Source organism: Halichoerus grypus, chromosome 10, assembly GCF_964656455.1.
Source record: "Halichoerus grypus chromosome 10, mHalGry1.hap1.1, whole genome shotgun sequence".
In the NCBI taxonomy this organism is placed as follows: domain Eukaryota; kingdom Metazoa; phylum Chordata; class Mammalia; order Carnivora; family Phocidae; genus Halichoerus; species Halichoerus grypus.
The window spans coordinates 7,766,745-7,785,184 of NC_135721.1; the positions used below are offsets into that span (position 1 = coordinate 7,766,745).

At 46.7% G+C, this 18,440-nt stretch overlaps 1 protein-coding gene across 3 annotated transcripts in view; it reads right to left on the reverse strand.

Moving 5' to 3' along the window:
- Positions 1-365: 365 nt before the first annotated feature.
- The window catches only part of NOL10 (nucleolar protein 10), an 83,275-nt gene continuing 65,200 nt past the window's right edge, over positions 366-18,440 (reverse strand). For all 3 annotated transcript variants that reach the window (XM_036097561.2, XM_036097559.2, XM_078055970.1), the window contains 4 exons: positions 13,885-14,058; positions 13,382-13,629; positions 4,299-4,401; positions 366-1,172 (listed from right to left, as the gene is read on the reverse strand). In XM_036097561.2, coding sequence (XP_035953454.1) covers positions 1,053-1,172; positions 4,299-4,401; positions 13,382-13,629; positions 13,885-14,058 — 645 coding nt within the window. In that variant the 3' untranslated portion in view covers positions 366-1,052. The remainder of the gene's footprint in view (positions 1,173-4,298; positions 4,402-13,381; positions 13,630-13,884; positions 14,059-18,440) is intronic.

The window sequence follows — 18,440 nt, forward strand, 5'->3', positions numbered from 1 at the left end:
CACATGTCTGTACAGAAGCAACAGAGATAGGATGGGGACAGGACAGGAAAGACGTCAAGGAAAGACAGCAGGGGAGAGCTGAAGGGCTGAGGAACAACGCTGCGACAGGAGGAAGAAAAGAGGAGAGAAACCTGGCTGAATCGGGGCCCCGGATCTGGGTGTCCATGAGGCCGGTTACACAGCCTGCAGCCTAGTCCCGTCAGCACATTCTCCCTTTGTGCTTACCGCATTTCCAGTTAGAGGCCAAAGAGCCCTGGCTCCAGTTGTGATTAAAGAAACACACCTCCAAAATCACATTAATACCTGAGAACTAGGGAAACCAAATTCAATTTTCAAATTAACTCAAAGCATGCATCTTTCTCAAAGAAGCTATTCAAATGAAAGTATTTATTTTTATAAATGTTTTCTCCAGCCAGTTTATCTCAAATTGCACTTTAAGAAACAGAAAAAAAAAAAAAGGAAAATCTATATTTAATCTTGTGAAAAGTTAAGAGAATAACCAGTAGCTTCCATTTTTGTTTTAGGTTATTATTACCATAAAATTATATTCTTTTTATAAAATATGTTTTAAACCGCCCCCCCCCCCAAACAAGCCACAAACTACCAATGTAGAAATGCAAGCACGGCCAACACGGACACTCAGGTGACACAGGAACGGGTTCCTGGGGGTCAACAGTGAAGGGCAGTAGCACTGAAAGAAACAGTGCCTCGAACATGGTCGATCTGCATTTTCAGCACAGGATAACCTCCCATCCCATGGTACACATTTCACAAGATGGAAAAGCAACACCCGGCTTTACTTGATTAAAACGGGGCGGGGGGGCGGCGAACGGACAATGTTTATGGGGACAACAACTTACAGACAGTGCGGGGAAGGGGGGCGGTTTCCAGGTCTGCCGCAGAGGGCGTGACGACAGCTGCCAAACCTTTAGCTTGCCCAGGTACCAAGAATTTACACGAACGGTTAACGTGTGTCCCTCTGCGTTCGACGTGCGAAGCGATGGTCAGTTTGGGCGCTCCTCCCGAGCCGCGTGCAGGACCGCTTTCCAGATTCAATGAAACGGCCGGCCGCGTCTGTGTCTGGACTTCAGGTGACCAGCTGAACGACGGAGGGTTTTCCTTTCTTGTCGGTGCAGCTTCTCAGCCTCCTGCTGCTTCTTCTGTTGTTCGGACTAAAGGAGAAAATTACATGAGAGAGAAAGAGAAAGAAAACCCCAACACCCCCCTTTGTAACCATCAGAATACCCCCATCACACCCGAGGGAGCAAAGCTGCCGCGGGCCCCGGGCCACGCAGTCTGGCCCCTGGACTCCACTCCCACAATGCTGTGCCGTTTATTAGCCAGAGCCATTAATTTATTTATGTTGCCCCAAACACACACACAAATAGTTACATGTGCCGAAGGTGTATTATAACCCACCACGATTAAGTATCATTCTCCAGAACAGGTTCCAAAGAATTTTTGGCTGTTTCCAAAAAGTCCAACTCCCCTAAGAAGCCCAAGACTTGCTGCCGTTAACCCCGGACAAGGGCTCAGCAGACAAGTGGCCTGCAGGCCCCCGGGTGGAGCGAGTGCGCAGGTTCCCGGGCTGACCGCTCCGAGGGCATGCCTCCCACCTTGACGCTCGCGCTGGCAGAGTCGGGGGGGGGGGCAGGGGGGAGGGGGGAGGGGGGGGCCCCTCCACCCCAAGGAGGCCCGTGGCTGTCAGCAGCAGTTCTCAGAAAGGAGAGAGCCAATGCAGAACCCACCACGGAGGTCAGAGCCGCCTGGTTTTAAAATCACATTTGATGGTTCTAAGGGTACGAACTCTTGAATGCAAAGCTCAAAAAAATATTCTCAGCTGCTGGAATTGCACAAAAGGTAAGCTGAGAAAGCACTGATGGAGCAGAAGTTTTAAAAGCTGAAAGGCATTGCCTTATAGACACCCACGAGGCCTGCTTTACACTGGTCTATATTACCCTGTGCACCTACAATAGTCCTTTGTATCCTGCTCTTGAAGGAGAAGTCTCTGTATTCACCTCCAGCGGGTATTATTCAATATTTTGAAATCAAAGAGGTGAGAGGCGAGGGAGTAGTGAGGAAGGAAAGCGATCTGTAAGACACAAAGCCGATGAGTCCCCTTCCTCTAGGAAGCTCTGAAACTGGGACTCTGAATAATTCCTTAAGTTCTTTTTCTGATTATTACTACTCCTTCAGGAGCCCCAGTAAATCCCATCCAGTCCACTCCTGCCTAGTGCATCCCCAGTGCCTCCGCTCCGGGCCCCTTCGGCCCACTCCTCACACAACAGCTCGTCAGGTTTTAGAAATAAAGAGGGTCGGTCTGCTGCTAACTAAAACTGGTCAACAGCTTCGCATGGTTCTACTCGGAATCCAGGGCAATCGCGTGCTGTGGCCTGCTCACAAGGCCCCCCAGGGCTGAGCTGCGCGGTTCCGGCTGCATCCGACGCCGCTCCTCCGTTTGAGCTCGTTTTACACACACAGGCTCTCCTCGGACCCTCGAGCACGCCTGGCCTCCCCCTTCCTCAAGCAAGAGCGCTGCCTCAGCGGCACCCTGCGCCTGGCACCCTGCCTGACCCCGCAGGGCTCTCGCTCAACTTAGAGACCCAAGCCGCACATCACTCCCCCTTCCCTAGCCCCTCTGTCCGGGTCAGGCCCCGGATGCTCTCACAGCCCCCCGTCCTCTGCTGGAGCACCTGCCACCACCATAATGACCTAACTGGGTGTGTCCCTCTTTCAACAGACAGAACTGCGGAGCCAGGACCACCCCCGTGTTCTGTGTCCCTGCAGCACACACCCCAGAGCAGGTGCCTGACAATCACTCGTTAACGGGACCCTCGGAAAACCTGCACACCAAACTATGGTATCAAGACCCTCGTGAGACCAACAAACACCGGTGATTTAGTATTTTGTTTCTTCATGTTAAAAAGTATCCCCAAAAGTGTTTCCTGTCCAAACAGTTTTGGAAAATGATGTACCAGATAAAGATAAACAGGGTGTGTTGGAGCTTGTCGGCTAGGCACTTTTCTGCATCTTCGGGGTGGACATCAGTCCCAGGCATTTCCCCACGGTCTGCTGGGAGAGCCATCTCCCGGAAGTACGTCCCCCTCTCCAGCAGCACGTTTTGCAGAGCCCTGCCAGGCCTTCCCCACAAAGGCAGGAGCCTCCAGAGGAGCCTGTAAGCAGCAGTGACTGTCCCGCAGACAAAGCCCCACCCAGAGAGGGACTCTGGCCAGCCTCTCTCTGAAAGGCCGCACCAGACGACGTCAGCACCATGTGCCCAATCCCGTATGACTGAGGGTCCAGGCAGTTCATCTCCCAAGTTTCCTTTCCTTCTGCTTCTCCGTCCTGCTCCAGCTGCTGGCCCACAGTCGCCAACAGCCTGGCCCAGAGAAGGGGGGGATGCGGACATGTGTAAGCCCCACACCCGGCCAAGGGTCTGATGAGAAACTGCAGTACAAGAAACCTGAAAACTGCATTTGGGACCTAATCCTAGTTTTGCCACTATACAACTGTAAATAATACTAAAGCATAAACTTTCCCCTTACATTTTAGTCACACATTAGAAAGTATCTATTAGGGTTGCCTGGCTAGCTCAGTCGATAGAGCATGTGACTCCTGACGGTGGGGTTGGGAGTTTGAACCCCACGTTGGGGGTAGAGTTTACTTAAAAAAAAAAAAAAAAAAAAGTATATATGAAAATCCTGGAAAAACCTGAGATTTTACCTAAATAAATCACATACCTAGTATCAAAAGAGATTTTTATTAGACAATACACAAATCCCTAATTATTCCTAAAAGTGAGATTTAGTAGTTAAAATGTTGTTGCTGTAACGACATAAACAGGCAAAATCAAACACAAATTGATCTAGTTTCACAGCCTCTGCCTGACTCAACCTTGGGGACATGTTAAGTACTTCTTTGTGCTTCTTCGGTTTTTCGCAAAACATGAGTAATTTCAGAGGCATCTTATTTTCATTCTACCGCGAATTCTATAAGCCCTAGACAGGCAGGACTTTCTCTCGGCAAGGCCGCACCGGAGGCGGCCCAGGGACCCAGAAACCACCAGCGGCGCCAGCTCCGGGGCGCGAGGGTCCCGTCTCCGCAGGACAGCAGGAGCCCGGCTCCGGCCCCGGCCAAGCTGAGCGCTCGCTCCCGACCCCGCAGGGGCTCTGGCTGCAGGACAAGGGCTAGAACGGGCACACAGCTTCCTCAACAGGGGAAACGCTTGGGGCGGCCGTGCTGAGGTCCGACGAGCGCACGGCACGACTGGATTCCCAAAGTCACGTGAGAAAACTCACCCTCTTTAACGTGAATGTCAGCTGTTTGCTGCCGACCGTGGTGTCTGCTACGCTCAACGTGCTGTTTTTTGCTTCGAGTTTCAAACGATCTTCAAGGGTTTTACTGGAGGAGATTTAAGAGAACGACACATTAATTAGCAGTGTGTTTTGATTTAGCATTTGAAACAAGTTTTAATTAGAATGGCTCACATGAAGAAAATCTGTTACACTCGCGGGGCAGACAGAAAATGGCATTCACCGAACGCAATCGCGGGACGAATCGGGGCCGACAGTCGCTGCTCACACTCGACAGACACACAGTAAAAAGAGCTGCCAAAACACCCGCTCGTTTAGTATCTTAAGTGGTGTTTCCAAATATATTTTCAGAGGCTGCTCCTGATCTCACTGAACCACACTTCTGAAGCCGACAGGCAAGGAGCGCTGTCTCTGCAGCCTGTAATTTACCGTAATGGTCAGTGGCACAGAGGTTTCTGGAGCCTTTTCTATTTAAGCCCCACACCGGGCAGGCAGCAGAGCACTTCACGCTTCGGCAACCCGGCCACCTCCCCGAGGGAGCGGACCCCGAGCAGGTCTTCCGGGTGAAGCCAGGGAGAGGTGCCAAGCGAGTCCGGAGGCTCTCTCCAGCCGCCCTCAGCTCCCGGGCCGACACTCACCACCCACAGCACGAACCCCCAAACATGAGTCCGCCTGACCACAGACAGCAAACGAAAGCACCGCGGGTAAAATTCTATCCGATTCAGTCTGTTCACGCACTGCTCCTTCTCTCGGTACCTTTTCCTTCCACTTTCTTACTTGAATTACTCGTCCCATCATACTTTACCCCAAATGTAAATTTCATCACATTTCTTGATCACGTTTTCCACACTTTTCTGGGTCTCTGTGCCCCCGCCGCGGTCTTCTGTGCCATCTGAACCAGTAACACCACCCTACCTGGCTTTACAATCAAGACGTTCAGTCTGTGTCTTGTACACGTGACCCTTCACTGCATGTCACAATAGGAATGTTTTAGTATAAAATCAGAACAGTGGCCCTTTCTGTGAACTGGGTTTGGAGGGAAAAATGGAATTAAGCTTCAAGACAAAGACTCGCAGTGAGTTTCCACGTGAGCTCTAATGCTTGGAGAACCCACGGGTGCCCATGATGGAAACGGGAGGACGGGGCCGAGGAAGCAAGAGGGAAAGAATATGGTTCTCTCTTCTTTCCTGACCCTCTTCCAAAAAAACGTGAACACGCTCCCCTTTCCAATCCTCCTTGTACCAACTAGAGTTGAGTGTACCCCTTTCGAGTTAACCTGTAAAAAACCCGACTGAATTTAAAAATGGCTGAATTGGGTGAAGGGTTTGCTTTTGCCTGAAATACGATCTTCATAACTAATTACTGAGCAGAAAGCTGCTCCTAAATGGCCCCCCAAGATAAAGTGATGCCCCTTTGAAATTCTGCAGGAAATGTTTGATGTTCGCACCATGAGAGATTTATCTCCAGTTTATGACTACTAATGTAACGAACATGCCTTCTTTATATAACTTGAGACGTGAAGTGGTTAGCATAAAAGTAGCACTCTTTTCTAAGCAATAATGTTATTAAGAAGCACTTTTAAAGTACTTTTCATCTTCAAAGTGCTTTACAGACGAACTAATTAATCCTTTCAACATCCCTGAGACACAAGTATTTATCCTTTATAGATGGCAAGAAGGGAGGTGAGGCGCTAAATGACTCGCCCCAGGCCACGCGAGGACTCAAGTCTAAAACCAGGATTCCAATTTCAGAATTTCTGGTTTCCAGGAGTGTGTCAGACCAAACTTGATTTATAAAGTTTTGTGTGGGAAATGCATCCACAAAGTCTTCCAAATGACAAGCTTCCACACGACAGACGGAGTGAAACGAAGATCTAGTTGAGCTTGGTTATTTTAGCAAGAGCTCAAACGTGAAGTGTAAAGGACCCCAGTGTGGATGTGAGTTATGCCAGCCTAAGCAAATTCCTCAGCCTGTCCGTGCCGTTCTTGTTCATTTCTTTCATGGCTTCTGACGGGCTGCGGAGCCACTGAGACAGGGTGGCACACAGCGAACACTAATTTGGGAAGAAAGTGACTTTTCAAGTAAATTGTGGGCAATTACTACTCTTTTAAGAATGACCTTATTTCCTCCATGATAGGGTATATAAATTCTGGTTTTCTCTCAATGTACTTTCGAGGTGCACTTGTAAAAACTTGTTCTGTCTGGGCTCCTTGGAGAGACGAGCGGGGTTTTAGAACGAGCCATGGCAGAAGATCAGACACAGGCACTGAGTGCGGAGATTGCTACATTAAAGCAAGTCCTACTTCCCTCCCTTTGAAAGTCAGTTTACGGTATGTGGCTGCTCACCTAAGCCAGCTGCCTGAGAATGCATTCGGTCAGAGACGATCTAAGAAGCAGACAGACACCTGAAAACTGTCTACTGTAACAGAAGAACAAAATGCAGAAATCCACGCTGTGTGACATCGATAAGGAAGGTTAAGAACTCTAGGGGAAAAAAATGTCACTGTCACACGATGAACAGCCCCCCACCACTTTGTGGGGACTGCTGAGAAGACAGATGTGGGCTTCCAACCTTTGTCAACCTTCCGAAGGTTGAAAGGACAGAATTATCGAGCACAGGACAACGGACATGGCTATGGGGTGGGGGTGGGGGGGTGGGGGAAAGAATCAGAGTTCTCAGCAAGGCTACCTTAAAAAAAATGGGCATGAAGTACAAGGGGAAACATCAAATTAGATATTTATTATATACCCCAGGAAATAATGCTCCTCAACTGAGGTTTCAAAAATCACTCTGTGTGGAGGCATGTGCATTAGTATAGCATTCAGAGGACTTAACTCAAAAGAAAGGACCCACGATCCCACAGTCCACACCAAAGGGAACAGGAAGGCAGTGGAGAAACGGAATCTACAGCTAAACAGCAAATGTTAAATACTCTGTTTAGAGCCAAATACCTCTGACAAATATTTACAGAGACTGTGCAGGTCACTGAAAACTCCATCTCAATGCTTTCTGTCTGCATGTTCCTCAAAGCCCCTGTGTCTCCGGAGATATGAACTAAAGCAATCAGGATATCTGGATACCTCATCTATTAGCTCTGTTCATATTTAAAAAGATTCCTAACATCCACTGTTGTTGCAAGTGTGGGGAAGCAGGCACTCTGGTAAGAGCGCGAAGAGCTCAAAGCCTTTCTCCAGGGCGACATGACCTTTTGATCCAGCAAATTCCGGGACTGGGTGGTACAGCCTGAAGAAATCCCTGCACGTGTGGACAGATTTCTAACTGTGGAAAAGGAGAAGAGGAAAACAAGAAACAACCTAAACCTCCCCAAAATGAGGGAGTGTTACATACGGTACAGCCCATCCACCTTATGAACTAGCGATGCAGCTCCTGGGAGGCCTACACGTACTTACAAAGAAAAATTTTCTAAACTTATCGCTACGTGAAAAGAGCAGCTCACCGGCAACAGGATCAGTAGGGCCCCTTCGTGTCCAGATCTGCTAGTGCTGCACATGTGTGAGCACCCACAGGAGTCACTGAATTCTAGAAAGGCACACACAGCAGGGACCTCAGGGAGGGAGTGTGGGGGTAAAAGCAAGACTTTCACCTTTTATTCGACATTCCTATGTATTGCGATGAAAAGATGCTTCCACATCATCTGAGTATGTATCAACTTGAGTAAGAAGAGATTTTTTCTAAGTGCAACTTTGGAATTAAATTGCTTTCAAAATTAGATGAAAAATGCTTCTAATATTAAGACCGTGTTCCTTCAACTCTCATCCACTGGCAGTGAGGAAAATTAGCTGAAGAGTACAAACAGGCCAGAGTTCATCCACAAAGCGGATAAATTTGTCGGCGTGATGAGCAGCTCCCTGAGAGCTACTAAAACCACCTGGGGAAGAAAGTGAATTCCTCCAAGGCAGGAAATGTCTTTGAAACCTTTGAATTTGCAAGACGGACTACAGGCGAGGTGCTTCAAAGAAGGCTGACCCACTGAAGGGCCATCTGGCAGGGAGAGGAGAGGAGACAGCCCCAGCTACTGAGCTTCCGGAAGTTGTGTTGCTGTAGACCTCTCCTCCAGGCTCACCAGCACGTCCCCGCCAGTGCCCCCGTTAGGCCCTGCAGACTGGCTGTCGGCATGAACTTGCCCACTTTCCACCCACCCATCCTGATGGCCTCCCCTTGGGGCTCTGAGGGTGTACCCCTGCCCTTTCTGAGGCCCGTCTCCTCCTGACTGCTTACTGAATTCAGATCTGTCTGTTCACTTTGGTCTCTCGAGTCACTGCGTGCCACAGTTAATCCCTCCCTGCCCACTAACACATTCTACCTCTAATAGCCTGAAAGACCTTCCCCATCAAGTTATTGGCTTTGACGCCTTCCTTTTTCTGCCAAACTTCTTGGAAGAATCATCCCCATTAACTGCTCACAATATTTATTATCTCTATTCATTCATCAGTCTGTTGCAATCCGACTTCGGGCTGATGCCGGAGAAGCTGGTCCCAGCAAGACGAGCTTCCTAATGGCTTTGCTCTGTTCCGGGGACCTCCCGCCTCTCTCTGACATTTGCGTCACACCCTCTGTGTCATTTTCTCCCTGCTTGGCTCTTTCCAGCTTTCCTCCTACGTCTCTGAAAACTCCTCAGTGATCTTTACTACTTCCTTCTCCTCCGCTTGTCCTCCAAATTGGAAGTCTTAGCCCTTGGCTGTCAGTTTTACCAGTGACAGCTCTAAAACGACATGCAGTACGTTGCGTGCAGGTGTATCTTTCTAAAGAGAGGTGTGCGGTTTTTATCACAGACTAGAAAAATACCTGCTGCTGCCTAGGGGCTCCCCTCTTCACCCTCACCGCACTCTACACACTCAGAGTCGGTCTCAATCACACAGGGAAAGCTGCTCGCTCAGCCCCAGGTCTCTGGCCCACGCCCTGGGTCTCAGTCTCTCTACTGAACATTACCAAGGTACTTGGCACTGCACACTTACTGTGCTGAGAGTGGGCTCACTACTTGCAGCCTTAAACTTGGTTTTCATTCTGTCTCCTTGACCTTGGTGGCAACATTGCGAGACAGATCAACACTGCTGACCACTCCTTTCTCCTTTGCTATTAAATTAGTAACCAAACAAGCTTGTGCTGTAGGCCCATTTTCCTTTCCTATTCTTACTTGGACAGTTTTGTGAATAATTTGGTCCTAGGCTGCCTGGTCCTCTCTGTCCCACAGTTCAGGCTTTTATCACTTACTTCTGACTGGGACTACTGAATAGTCTGTTAGCTGAGCTCAGGGGCCCCTCCCCGCAGCTTCTCTCTAAAACGAGACATTTCATTACCAGTTTCTGGGAAAGAAGGACTTTTTATGCTTACAGGTTTTTATTTTTATGTTCTGTAACAAACGTGAACTGCTTTTATTATGTAAAGATTCACATGATTTGGGGAAGCGGTTGGAAACAGATCTGCTCACGGTAATCTCAGGGCCTCAGCAGTGTGAGGGCCAGGGCCTGAATGCCGCCGCCCCCCCCCCCCCATTACTCCAGGCGCCCCCGCAGCGCCAGCTTCCCACGGCTTTCACACAGCGCTCCCTGTTCACACGCCGCCTCTCCCACCCTGCTGTGGGTGCGCAACTTTCTGTCTTTTGTCTCTCTCTTTGGCCAGTTTCAGTATGACCTCTTATAAAGACTTGCTTAAATCTCCAAAAGTTATATCCCTTCCTTTCTTATGCACTTGCCACACGCCTCTTTACAGCTCCTGAGTATCAGCAAGAATGGGAAGGCTGCAGGCCTGTGAGCTGTGCCCTGTCTGTCCCCCCCCCGGCTCTGGACAGCACTTTGCTCACGCTAGGCAGGCACGCAACCAATGTCTGACTGATGAATGGGCGGCCAGAGAGGCCGATAGGTGGTTGAATAAACTCACAAAGCACGGCACACCGTAAGGCATATAAATATGTGTTGACAGACATATGTATTTGTCTGACGCCATGTTACCATGCCAAGCAAACAGGAGGACTCCCTCAAGTATTGAGTTAGGATTCATAATTCACTTTTCCCTTTGCAGAAAAAGTTTTAAAGTAGGGCAAGTCCAAGTGAACCTTTAAAACATAATACACTCAGTTTTGATGCTGTGTTTTATTGACTGCCTTGTGGTAACTCAAAAGAATAAGCAGAAGGCATAACTTTGGTTCTCTGAAGGATAATGGTTCAATGCTTCATTAAATACAAAGATAACGCAAGTTCAGGGTTTGCCAAAATAATCCAGTCAAGACTAGAACTCAGTAAGCAGTTTGTGCCAAAATACCAGCAAACGGCAGGCTGTTCATAACAGAGAGTTATTACTTTAAGCAATAGGACTCTCCTTGTAAGCTCATGAAGTATTATCACTCATATAGTTCCTCTTCTCAAAAAAAAATTCAACTTAGTAAAAATGTTTAATTGCAGTGTATTAACTTGGCTATTATTTATCCATTAAATACTAAATTTCCATCCCTTTTGTTTTTTCTTATTAATGTCCTGCTACAACCCACAGGCAGAACAACAATGTCAGAAAGTTTAGTCTTGCCTCCCACCCCCAAATCACCGTGTTACCATGCTTACCTAAAGACAACCGTGCCCAGGTTTTTCTGGCCAATGGGCTGGGAGCAAATGGGTTCTTTCTCAGCAGACCTTGAAATGGTAACTTCCTAAGTTGCCTGACATGTGGCCAAGGCACAGGAGATTCAGTTTCACAAAAACTTATCAAGTACCTACTTGGGTCTAGTACGGATTCAGGAACCAGTAGTCAAGTAAACAAAGCAACACAAAACCAGCAGATAATCTAACAAAGAAACTCACTCCACAGAATCAGAAAACTACAAACACCTAGTCTTTCCTCTGCTTCTGAGTAGGACTCCAAATTGAATATCCAAAACTAACAGGTACATAAAAGGTGAGGTTGCACGCACTGCTGGTGGGAACGTGAAATGGAGCAGCCTCTTTGGAAGACAGTTTGGCAGCGTCTCTAAAGGTTAAGCGTATGCTACCGTATGACGGCCATTCCACTCCTAGGTATATAGTCAGAAGAAATGAAGCATGTCTGTGTAAGATCTTACACACAAACGTTCCTAACAGCATTATTCATAATAACCAAAATGTGGAGCAACTCAAATGTCCATCAACTGGTGAATAATGAAGGAAACAGGGTCTATCCACACACCAGAACATTTTTTGGCAATAGAAATGAATGCAGCGCCAACAGATGCTACGGCACGGACGAACACTGAAGGCATTACACAACGTAACGGAAGCCAGACCAAATGCCACATAGTGTATGGATCCAGTGATATGAAATGGCAGAACAGGCAAATCCATAGCGATAGAAAGTAGATTAGTGGTTGCCTGGGGATGGGGTGCGCTGGGGGCAGAGGGCAGCGGATGCTAATGGCGTGTGGGGCTTCATTTGGGAGAGATGAAAATGTTCTAAAATTAATTGTGGTGACAGCTGCACAACTCTGTGAATATACTAGAAACCGACGGACTGTACACTTTAAGTAGGTGAACTGTATGTTATGTAAATTATCTCAAGGAAGTTGTTATTAAAAAAAAAAGTGGTAAAGATATCTTCAAAAGATATCGACCCTATTACTAGATTCTTTGTTCACCAGATCTTTTGTTCGTTAGAACCAGAATTTTGATATGCTCCTGGATTCTAAGTTGAAGGATTCACTCAACATTTGGTATCCCAGATACTGGCTAGAAGCTGGTGAGATGATGAGGACCAGCCATATCTCCGTTCCAGAAACAATTCAGCCTATCCATCGATGTCCTCTCTACCCTTTCCCCACTTCTTGCATCTGAAAAACCCCATTTTCCAAACAGGAAGCCGGGAGCTGGAGAAGTGCAGATACAGAACCGGTACTGCCCCCAACCTCACACCTCATCCACCCTGCCCGACCCCTCCTCCTCCTCCTCCCCTGGGCTCCCCAGACCCTCCGGCTCTTCTCACGAGATTCCCCACCATGACCATCTATCACATTAATACTCAGCCCACGAATTCTCAGAGCAGAGACTTATATAACCTACGGCTCGTACACAATCTGGAATTGAGGACCTAAGCTTGTTCCTTACTTAGCCACCTACAACTGAAACTGCCCAAATAATATTTTTTTTTAACGTTGACTTCTTTATTGTGGTAAAATATATTCATGTTGCTGTGCAACCATCACCACTATCCATTTCCAGAACTTCTTCATCCCAAACTGAAACTCTACCTCATTAAGTGGCATTTCCCCTTTCCCCCTCGCCCAGCCCTGGGTAACCACCATTCCACTTTCTATGTATTTGACTATTCTAGAATACCACTCTTTCTCATCTCTCAATTTTCCTGCAAAAGGCTTAAAATTTCTGGCAAATTTTCTAAGTAACCAAGTAATCAGGCAAGCTGAGATATGGATAAACATAACTGAAATTCTAATTAAGAAAAATAACTTTTTGCTAAGACGCAAAGAATTTGTTGCCTCTTAATTACCATTGTACAGAAAAGCGCTGATTGTAGGGCACAGAATAAAACCAGCAGCTGTAGGGACACCTGGGTGGCTCAGTTGTTGAGTGTCTGCCTTCGGCTCAGGTCATGATCCCAGGGTCCTGAGATCGAGCCCCGCATCGGGCTCCCTGCTCCATGGGAAGCCTGCTTCTCCCTCTCCCACTCCCCCTGCTTGTGTTCCCTCTCTCGCTCTCGCTCTCTCTCTGTCAAATAAATAAATAAAATCTTTAAAAAAAAAAAAAACAAACCAGCAGCTGTAGGTCAGGGCAACAGAGGGAAAGAAACAAGGACAACACAAGACCGTGACCTGTGCGGCATAAAAATGTTCTTTCGTATACTGGCCAATACTCCCAAGGCCATGCCCTGGGCCTGACTGTATGTAAACTCCACCTCAGAAAGTTATTAAAAGTCATCATCATAAAGACCAGTGTATTTCCCCTCCAGCCTTGTGGTGCTTCCCTCACATTAACTCCAAAGAGCAAAATGTCCTGCTCGGGGCCACGTGGCCGTGAGGAAGAGCGAGGCCCCGGCAGCCCGGCGAAGCATCACTGAGAGCAGGGTTACTCACTTCAGCACCTTCTGCTTGGTGGCAGAATCTTTGAAGCTCCTGAATTCCTCGCCTGCTTTGATCTCATAAAACTGGGGCTTGAGGACTGTCTGCTGGTCCTCCCTGAGCCGCTCCTGCCGCTTCACCTTTTCCTCCTGCTGGAGCAGTCTGCGCTGCTTCCTGACCTCTTCAACCCAGTCCTTCTCATCATCTGAACTCTCAGAACTTTCTGCATCACTTGGTTTTCCTTCCGGTTCTTCCTCCTCTTCCTGAAAATAAAAATAGTAAGAAGCAGCTCCTTTCCCTCACCAAACACCGACCTGTTATTCTCTCCTAACTAACTGTCATCCATGGAGTACGTGACATCGCACGCATCGGGGGAAAACGCCTTGAATTAAGATCTACTTCCAAGCTGAAGTTCGAACAAATTACACCTCAAGTGCCTCAAAGGCTCTTCTAACTTACACAGAAAACTTCACATTCAAGAAACAGAAGCAGATATAAAATGATAAGGAGTACGTTACTTTTTCACGAAGCTCTTGTTGCTCTAAGAGTCTTAGTTTCTTCTTCCTTTTTTCACTTATTTTCGAAACAAGTGGATTCAAAAGCCTAAATTCTTCACTCTCTTCGTCTACTTGGAAGTCAGGGTTCTCAAACATAACTTTAAATCGATCATCAGTGAGAATATTAGGAAGGCTCTATGACAAAAAGAATGTAGGAATTTAAAGTTAGTATGAATAAAATCTGACCAGAAAGATGGCCTAAAAATATTTCGGTCAATTATAAATTAATAAGCTGTATAAGGCATAACATTAAATTATTAGGAAACTTCTTTAGAACTAGTTTCCAGAACTTTCTAACTGCCCTTGGGTTTTATCTCCTACTTGCAAACATTTTCTATTAATATATTTCACAGACAATATGTATTACTTGACCATTACACATAATGAGCGAAGACTGAACCTTTCTGGCTTACCTTTATGCTTCATACATTGGAAAGAATTTTCTCCAATTAACATTTCTTATGAAAAAATACTTTTCAAGGAAATATATATTTTTAAAACATGGCTTTTTAAGCATAGCTTAAATAAATAAAATTAGTGAGTTTTCCAAGTTCATATTCCAAAACTGGGAAAGGAAATATAGAACAATAATAAGGCAAGAATTAACATGGCGGGGGGGCTGCTGATGGAAGCTTCCTGACTCTGAGTTATTTGGAAACATAAGGGAAGCTTCCATCTCTTATAGGATGGCCTCATCAATTTTTTTCCATCGGCCATTTAATTGTTCACAAAGGATACAGCGTAAACTTTCTGACACAATAAAACTGATAATGAGACCCATTTGAATAGGTCAGGGCTGACACTAAGTTCCTTTTTAATTGTACCATTTTGAAGAGAAAGTTTTCTAGAGTGTATCGTAAACTTAGCTGTTCCCATAAACAGATGACAATCTTCTACGCTCAGGGCTCTCCTACGGTTTCTTATTTGCTACAGGCTTGGAAACCAGATAAATCAACCTACTTCACAGGGTTTGTAAATTAAACAGCCTGAACGCGGGCTGGAGAGGCTAACCTGTTTGTGGTTGTTTGTAAGCAGTGGAGTTCTGAGTGTGGTACTTGGAATATAGCTACACAAAAGTTTGATTAAGTCATCAGACATTAAGGAACTTGGGCTGTTTGTTACTGGTATGTACCTAAAATCGATGAACCCTTAACCTAAAATTCTATGACATACTGAATATATATTTAAGATACACTGAACAAGCCTTCCCTGATTAAATATCATTTCTAAGACAGATTTAGGTTCGAGGAAGAAACAAAGATAAGATCTAGCTCCTGATCCCAAGGTGCTAGCTCCAAATCTAATGAGAAAGAAAAAAACAAAAACTGAGGGGCGCCTGGGTGGCTCAGTCGTTAAGCGTCTGCCTTCGGCTCAGGTCATGGTCCCAGGGTCCTGGGATCGAGCCCCGCATCGGGCTCCCTGCTCAGCGGTAAGGCTGCTTCTTCTTCTCCCACTCCCCCTGCTTCTGTTCCCTCTCTCACTGTGTCTCTCTCTGTCAAATAAATAAAATCTTTAAAAAAAAAAGAAAGAAAGAAAGAAAGAAAAAACCAAAAACTGAAACAAAAGCCTGGAGGCTCCAAGGATGCTAAGCAAAGCTGAAACTGCTCTAAGAGCAAAGGTAAAAAGTAACTCCAACAAGAGACAGGTCAGAAGGGCTCACTGGCGGATGCGGCATTTGGAGGACAGATGAATAGTTTTCAACAGACAGAAAGCTGAAGAGCATTTCCAGCCCACTGAGGAGTGGCGAACAGTCTGATGACACAAGAGTGACAAAATCGGAAAAAGCATTTTTTGATCAGGCCCGACTGTAAAGGAAACCAACGCCGTAACACCGGGCCCTTTATGCTGCAGGTGAGGGAGGGGCAACTCCTAGGGGAGAGAAGGAGGAGGAGGAGGGGACAAGGGACAGCTCGAGGTGTGCTCCAGGGCTCTCGGATGACAAGAACTCTGCTGTGCGAGTCCTCAGCAGCATGGTAGCTGAGGGACCGCCGAGGGAGCAACAGGCACGAGGAAGACTCCAGGGCCGCAGCAGGAAACCAGGAGAAGAGCCCGAGCCTGACTCAGGGCGGGAACACCTCCACGTTAGAACTGACGGATGCAGCGACAGAGGAGCTGGCAGGAGGGGGCAGTGAGAAGCAGAATGCGAGGTCCAGCTTAAGTGACTGGACAGTTGGTGCTACCAGGAGTTGGGCCCCATCACTGAAGAGCATCAGAAAAAGAGGCAGAGGGTGGAGCAAAGGATGAGAAGTTCCAAAAAGCCAAGATGACCTCCAGCAAGGGCACAGAGAAGCCATGGCAATGTTCAGACAACTCTAGAGGATTCTGCACTAGAAAGAAATGAGCCAGGAAGTCATGGAAAGACATGGAGGAACCTTAACTGCATGTTACTAAGTGAGAGAAGCCAATCTGAAAAGACTTCATATGTACGATCCCAGCTCTATGGCATTCTGGAAAAGGTAACACTACGGAGAGAGTACAAAGATCAGTGGTTGTCAAGGGCCAGGGTGAGGGAAGGATGAACAGGCAGAGCACAGACGATTTTTAGGGCAGTGAAAATACTGTATGATATTCTAATGGTGGATACATGTCATTATACATTTGTCCAAACCTACAGAACATACAACACCAAGCCTAATGTAAACTACGGACTCTGGGTGAGGACTCTGGGCGATGATGATGTGTCCACATAAATGCACCAAGTTAACCAATGTCTGTCTGGTGGGGGATGTGGACAGTGGGATAGGCTGTGCGTGTGTGGGCGCAGGGGGCACACGGGAGAGAACTGTGACTTCCCCTAAGTTCTGCTGTGAACCTAAAACTGCTTTAAAGAAATTAAATCTTTAGGGAGAAGGCCATCTGGATTCTGATGAACACTATTAGATGCCTGGGAACAACACGCCAGGTCTCAAGTGAGAGAAGGAGACTAAATTGTATAAATTCTTAGTGTATTCATTAAATAATCACATTTAGTAATAGAGAAACACGTTACAAAAAATATGCTGCTAGTATTCTTAAGTTTTTTTCTTAATTTTAAACAAATCAATTGTATTGCCTAAAGACAAATATGTTTTGGATGAACAACTATAAAATAATAACTCTTCTGACCTAGCTATAAAAATACTTCCCTTGGAGATTTTTCCTAGTCTAATTGTTTGTTTTCACAGCTAACTTAAAAAAAGGAGAAGGATCAGATGTAGTCAGTGATGCTCCACAGCAGTTTATAAGTGTCTGGCTAGCTCTCTACCCTAGAAATACACATGAACATATGCTAAACACCTGCCATTCAAATTTGAAAAACATCTCAAAGCACTATTCCTACCACAGCCCTACTTCAAAGAAGTATTATCTGTAGATTTGAGGAGGATGCTTACTATGAATATTTTGTCCCAACATAGTAACATACGAGGAATGCTTAACATGTGAAACAAGTCCATTCCTTCAGTGCTGCCTATGAAATTAACACTATGATGTCTGTGCTGCAGACTTCTGGGTAAAGATGGCAGTCTGAACATAAGCATCTCCTTCTAATCTCTGCTAAAACCCCAGGAAAGCAATAGAAAATGGGCTTAAAAAAGACACGACCCTTAAGGATAAGGAGGACAAGAAAGAAACAGGAGCAGTGATTCTGGAAAGAAGAAAGGCAGGCCTCAATCCCTCCCTGTCCCCGGAGAGGCGCCGTCCCTGGAGGGGAAGGGGTGCCTGCGGGGGCAGCAGCTCCCTGAGGGCTAGGGAAGCATGTGGCACAAAGGGGCTGCAATGCCGCCCCGCCCCCCACACCCCAAGCCCTCCTGACGAAGGTTCTCAGAATGCTGGGAGCCAGGCCATCACCCACCAAACAGGAGAATCTGACCAGCTAAGAGAAAGGTCAAAGAGATACTGCTATTTGGAGCTTCCCCAAATAAACAGTTGGCTGGGTCACCACATAGTGAGTGGTGAGTCCTGTCTCCCCACCTCAGAGTTTCCACTAAGCTTTTGTAGGTCTTTCACTCTTAAATATAAACAAATCACCTGAGATCACAGCAGGGGAAAACTACTTAAACATTTTTTTCCCCCAAGAAAATCCCCTAGCACGGAAGAGCCTAAGTTTCTGGATTGAACGGGCCTACATGGTGGCCGGTACTGCGGGCTGGATTAATGAAGGGAAGACCAGCCCACAGCCATCTGTGGGGGGCTTCCTTGCACTCCTCCTCTTCCTTGCCTTACTCTCTTATTTTGGAGGAGAAAATCCTAAGGAACTTCCTGAGGAAAATAAGCACATAAATGTAATGTGTGGTTGTTGCTGAGAACCTACATGTTTGAAAATCTCTTCACTATACCCTTACACTGACTGCCTGCTTGTCTGGGTTGGAAACATATTCCTTCAGAAAACTAAAGGTCTTTTTAATTCTGCATCCCACACAGGGCGTAGGTGGGGTGCATCCCCAGGATGCTGACTGTGGACCAGCACTCGGAGGTGGCTAGTCCAGAATGGAGAGAGGCCGACACATCAGAAGAGACTCTGTCAGGAAAAGAAAAGT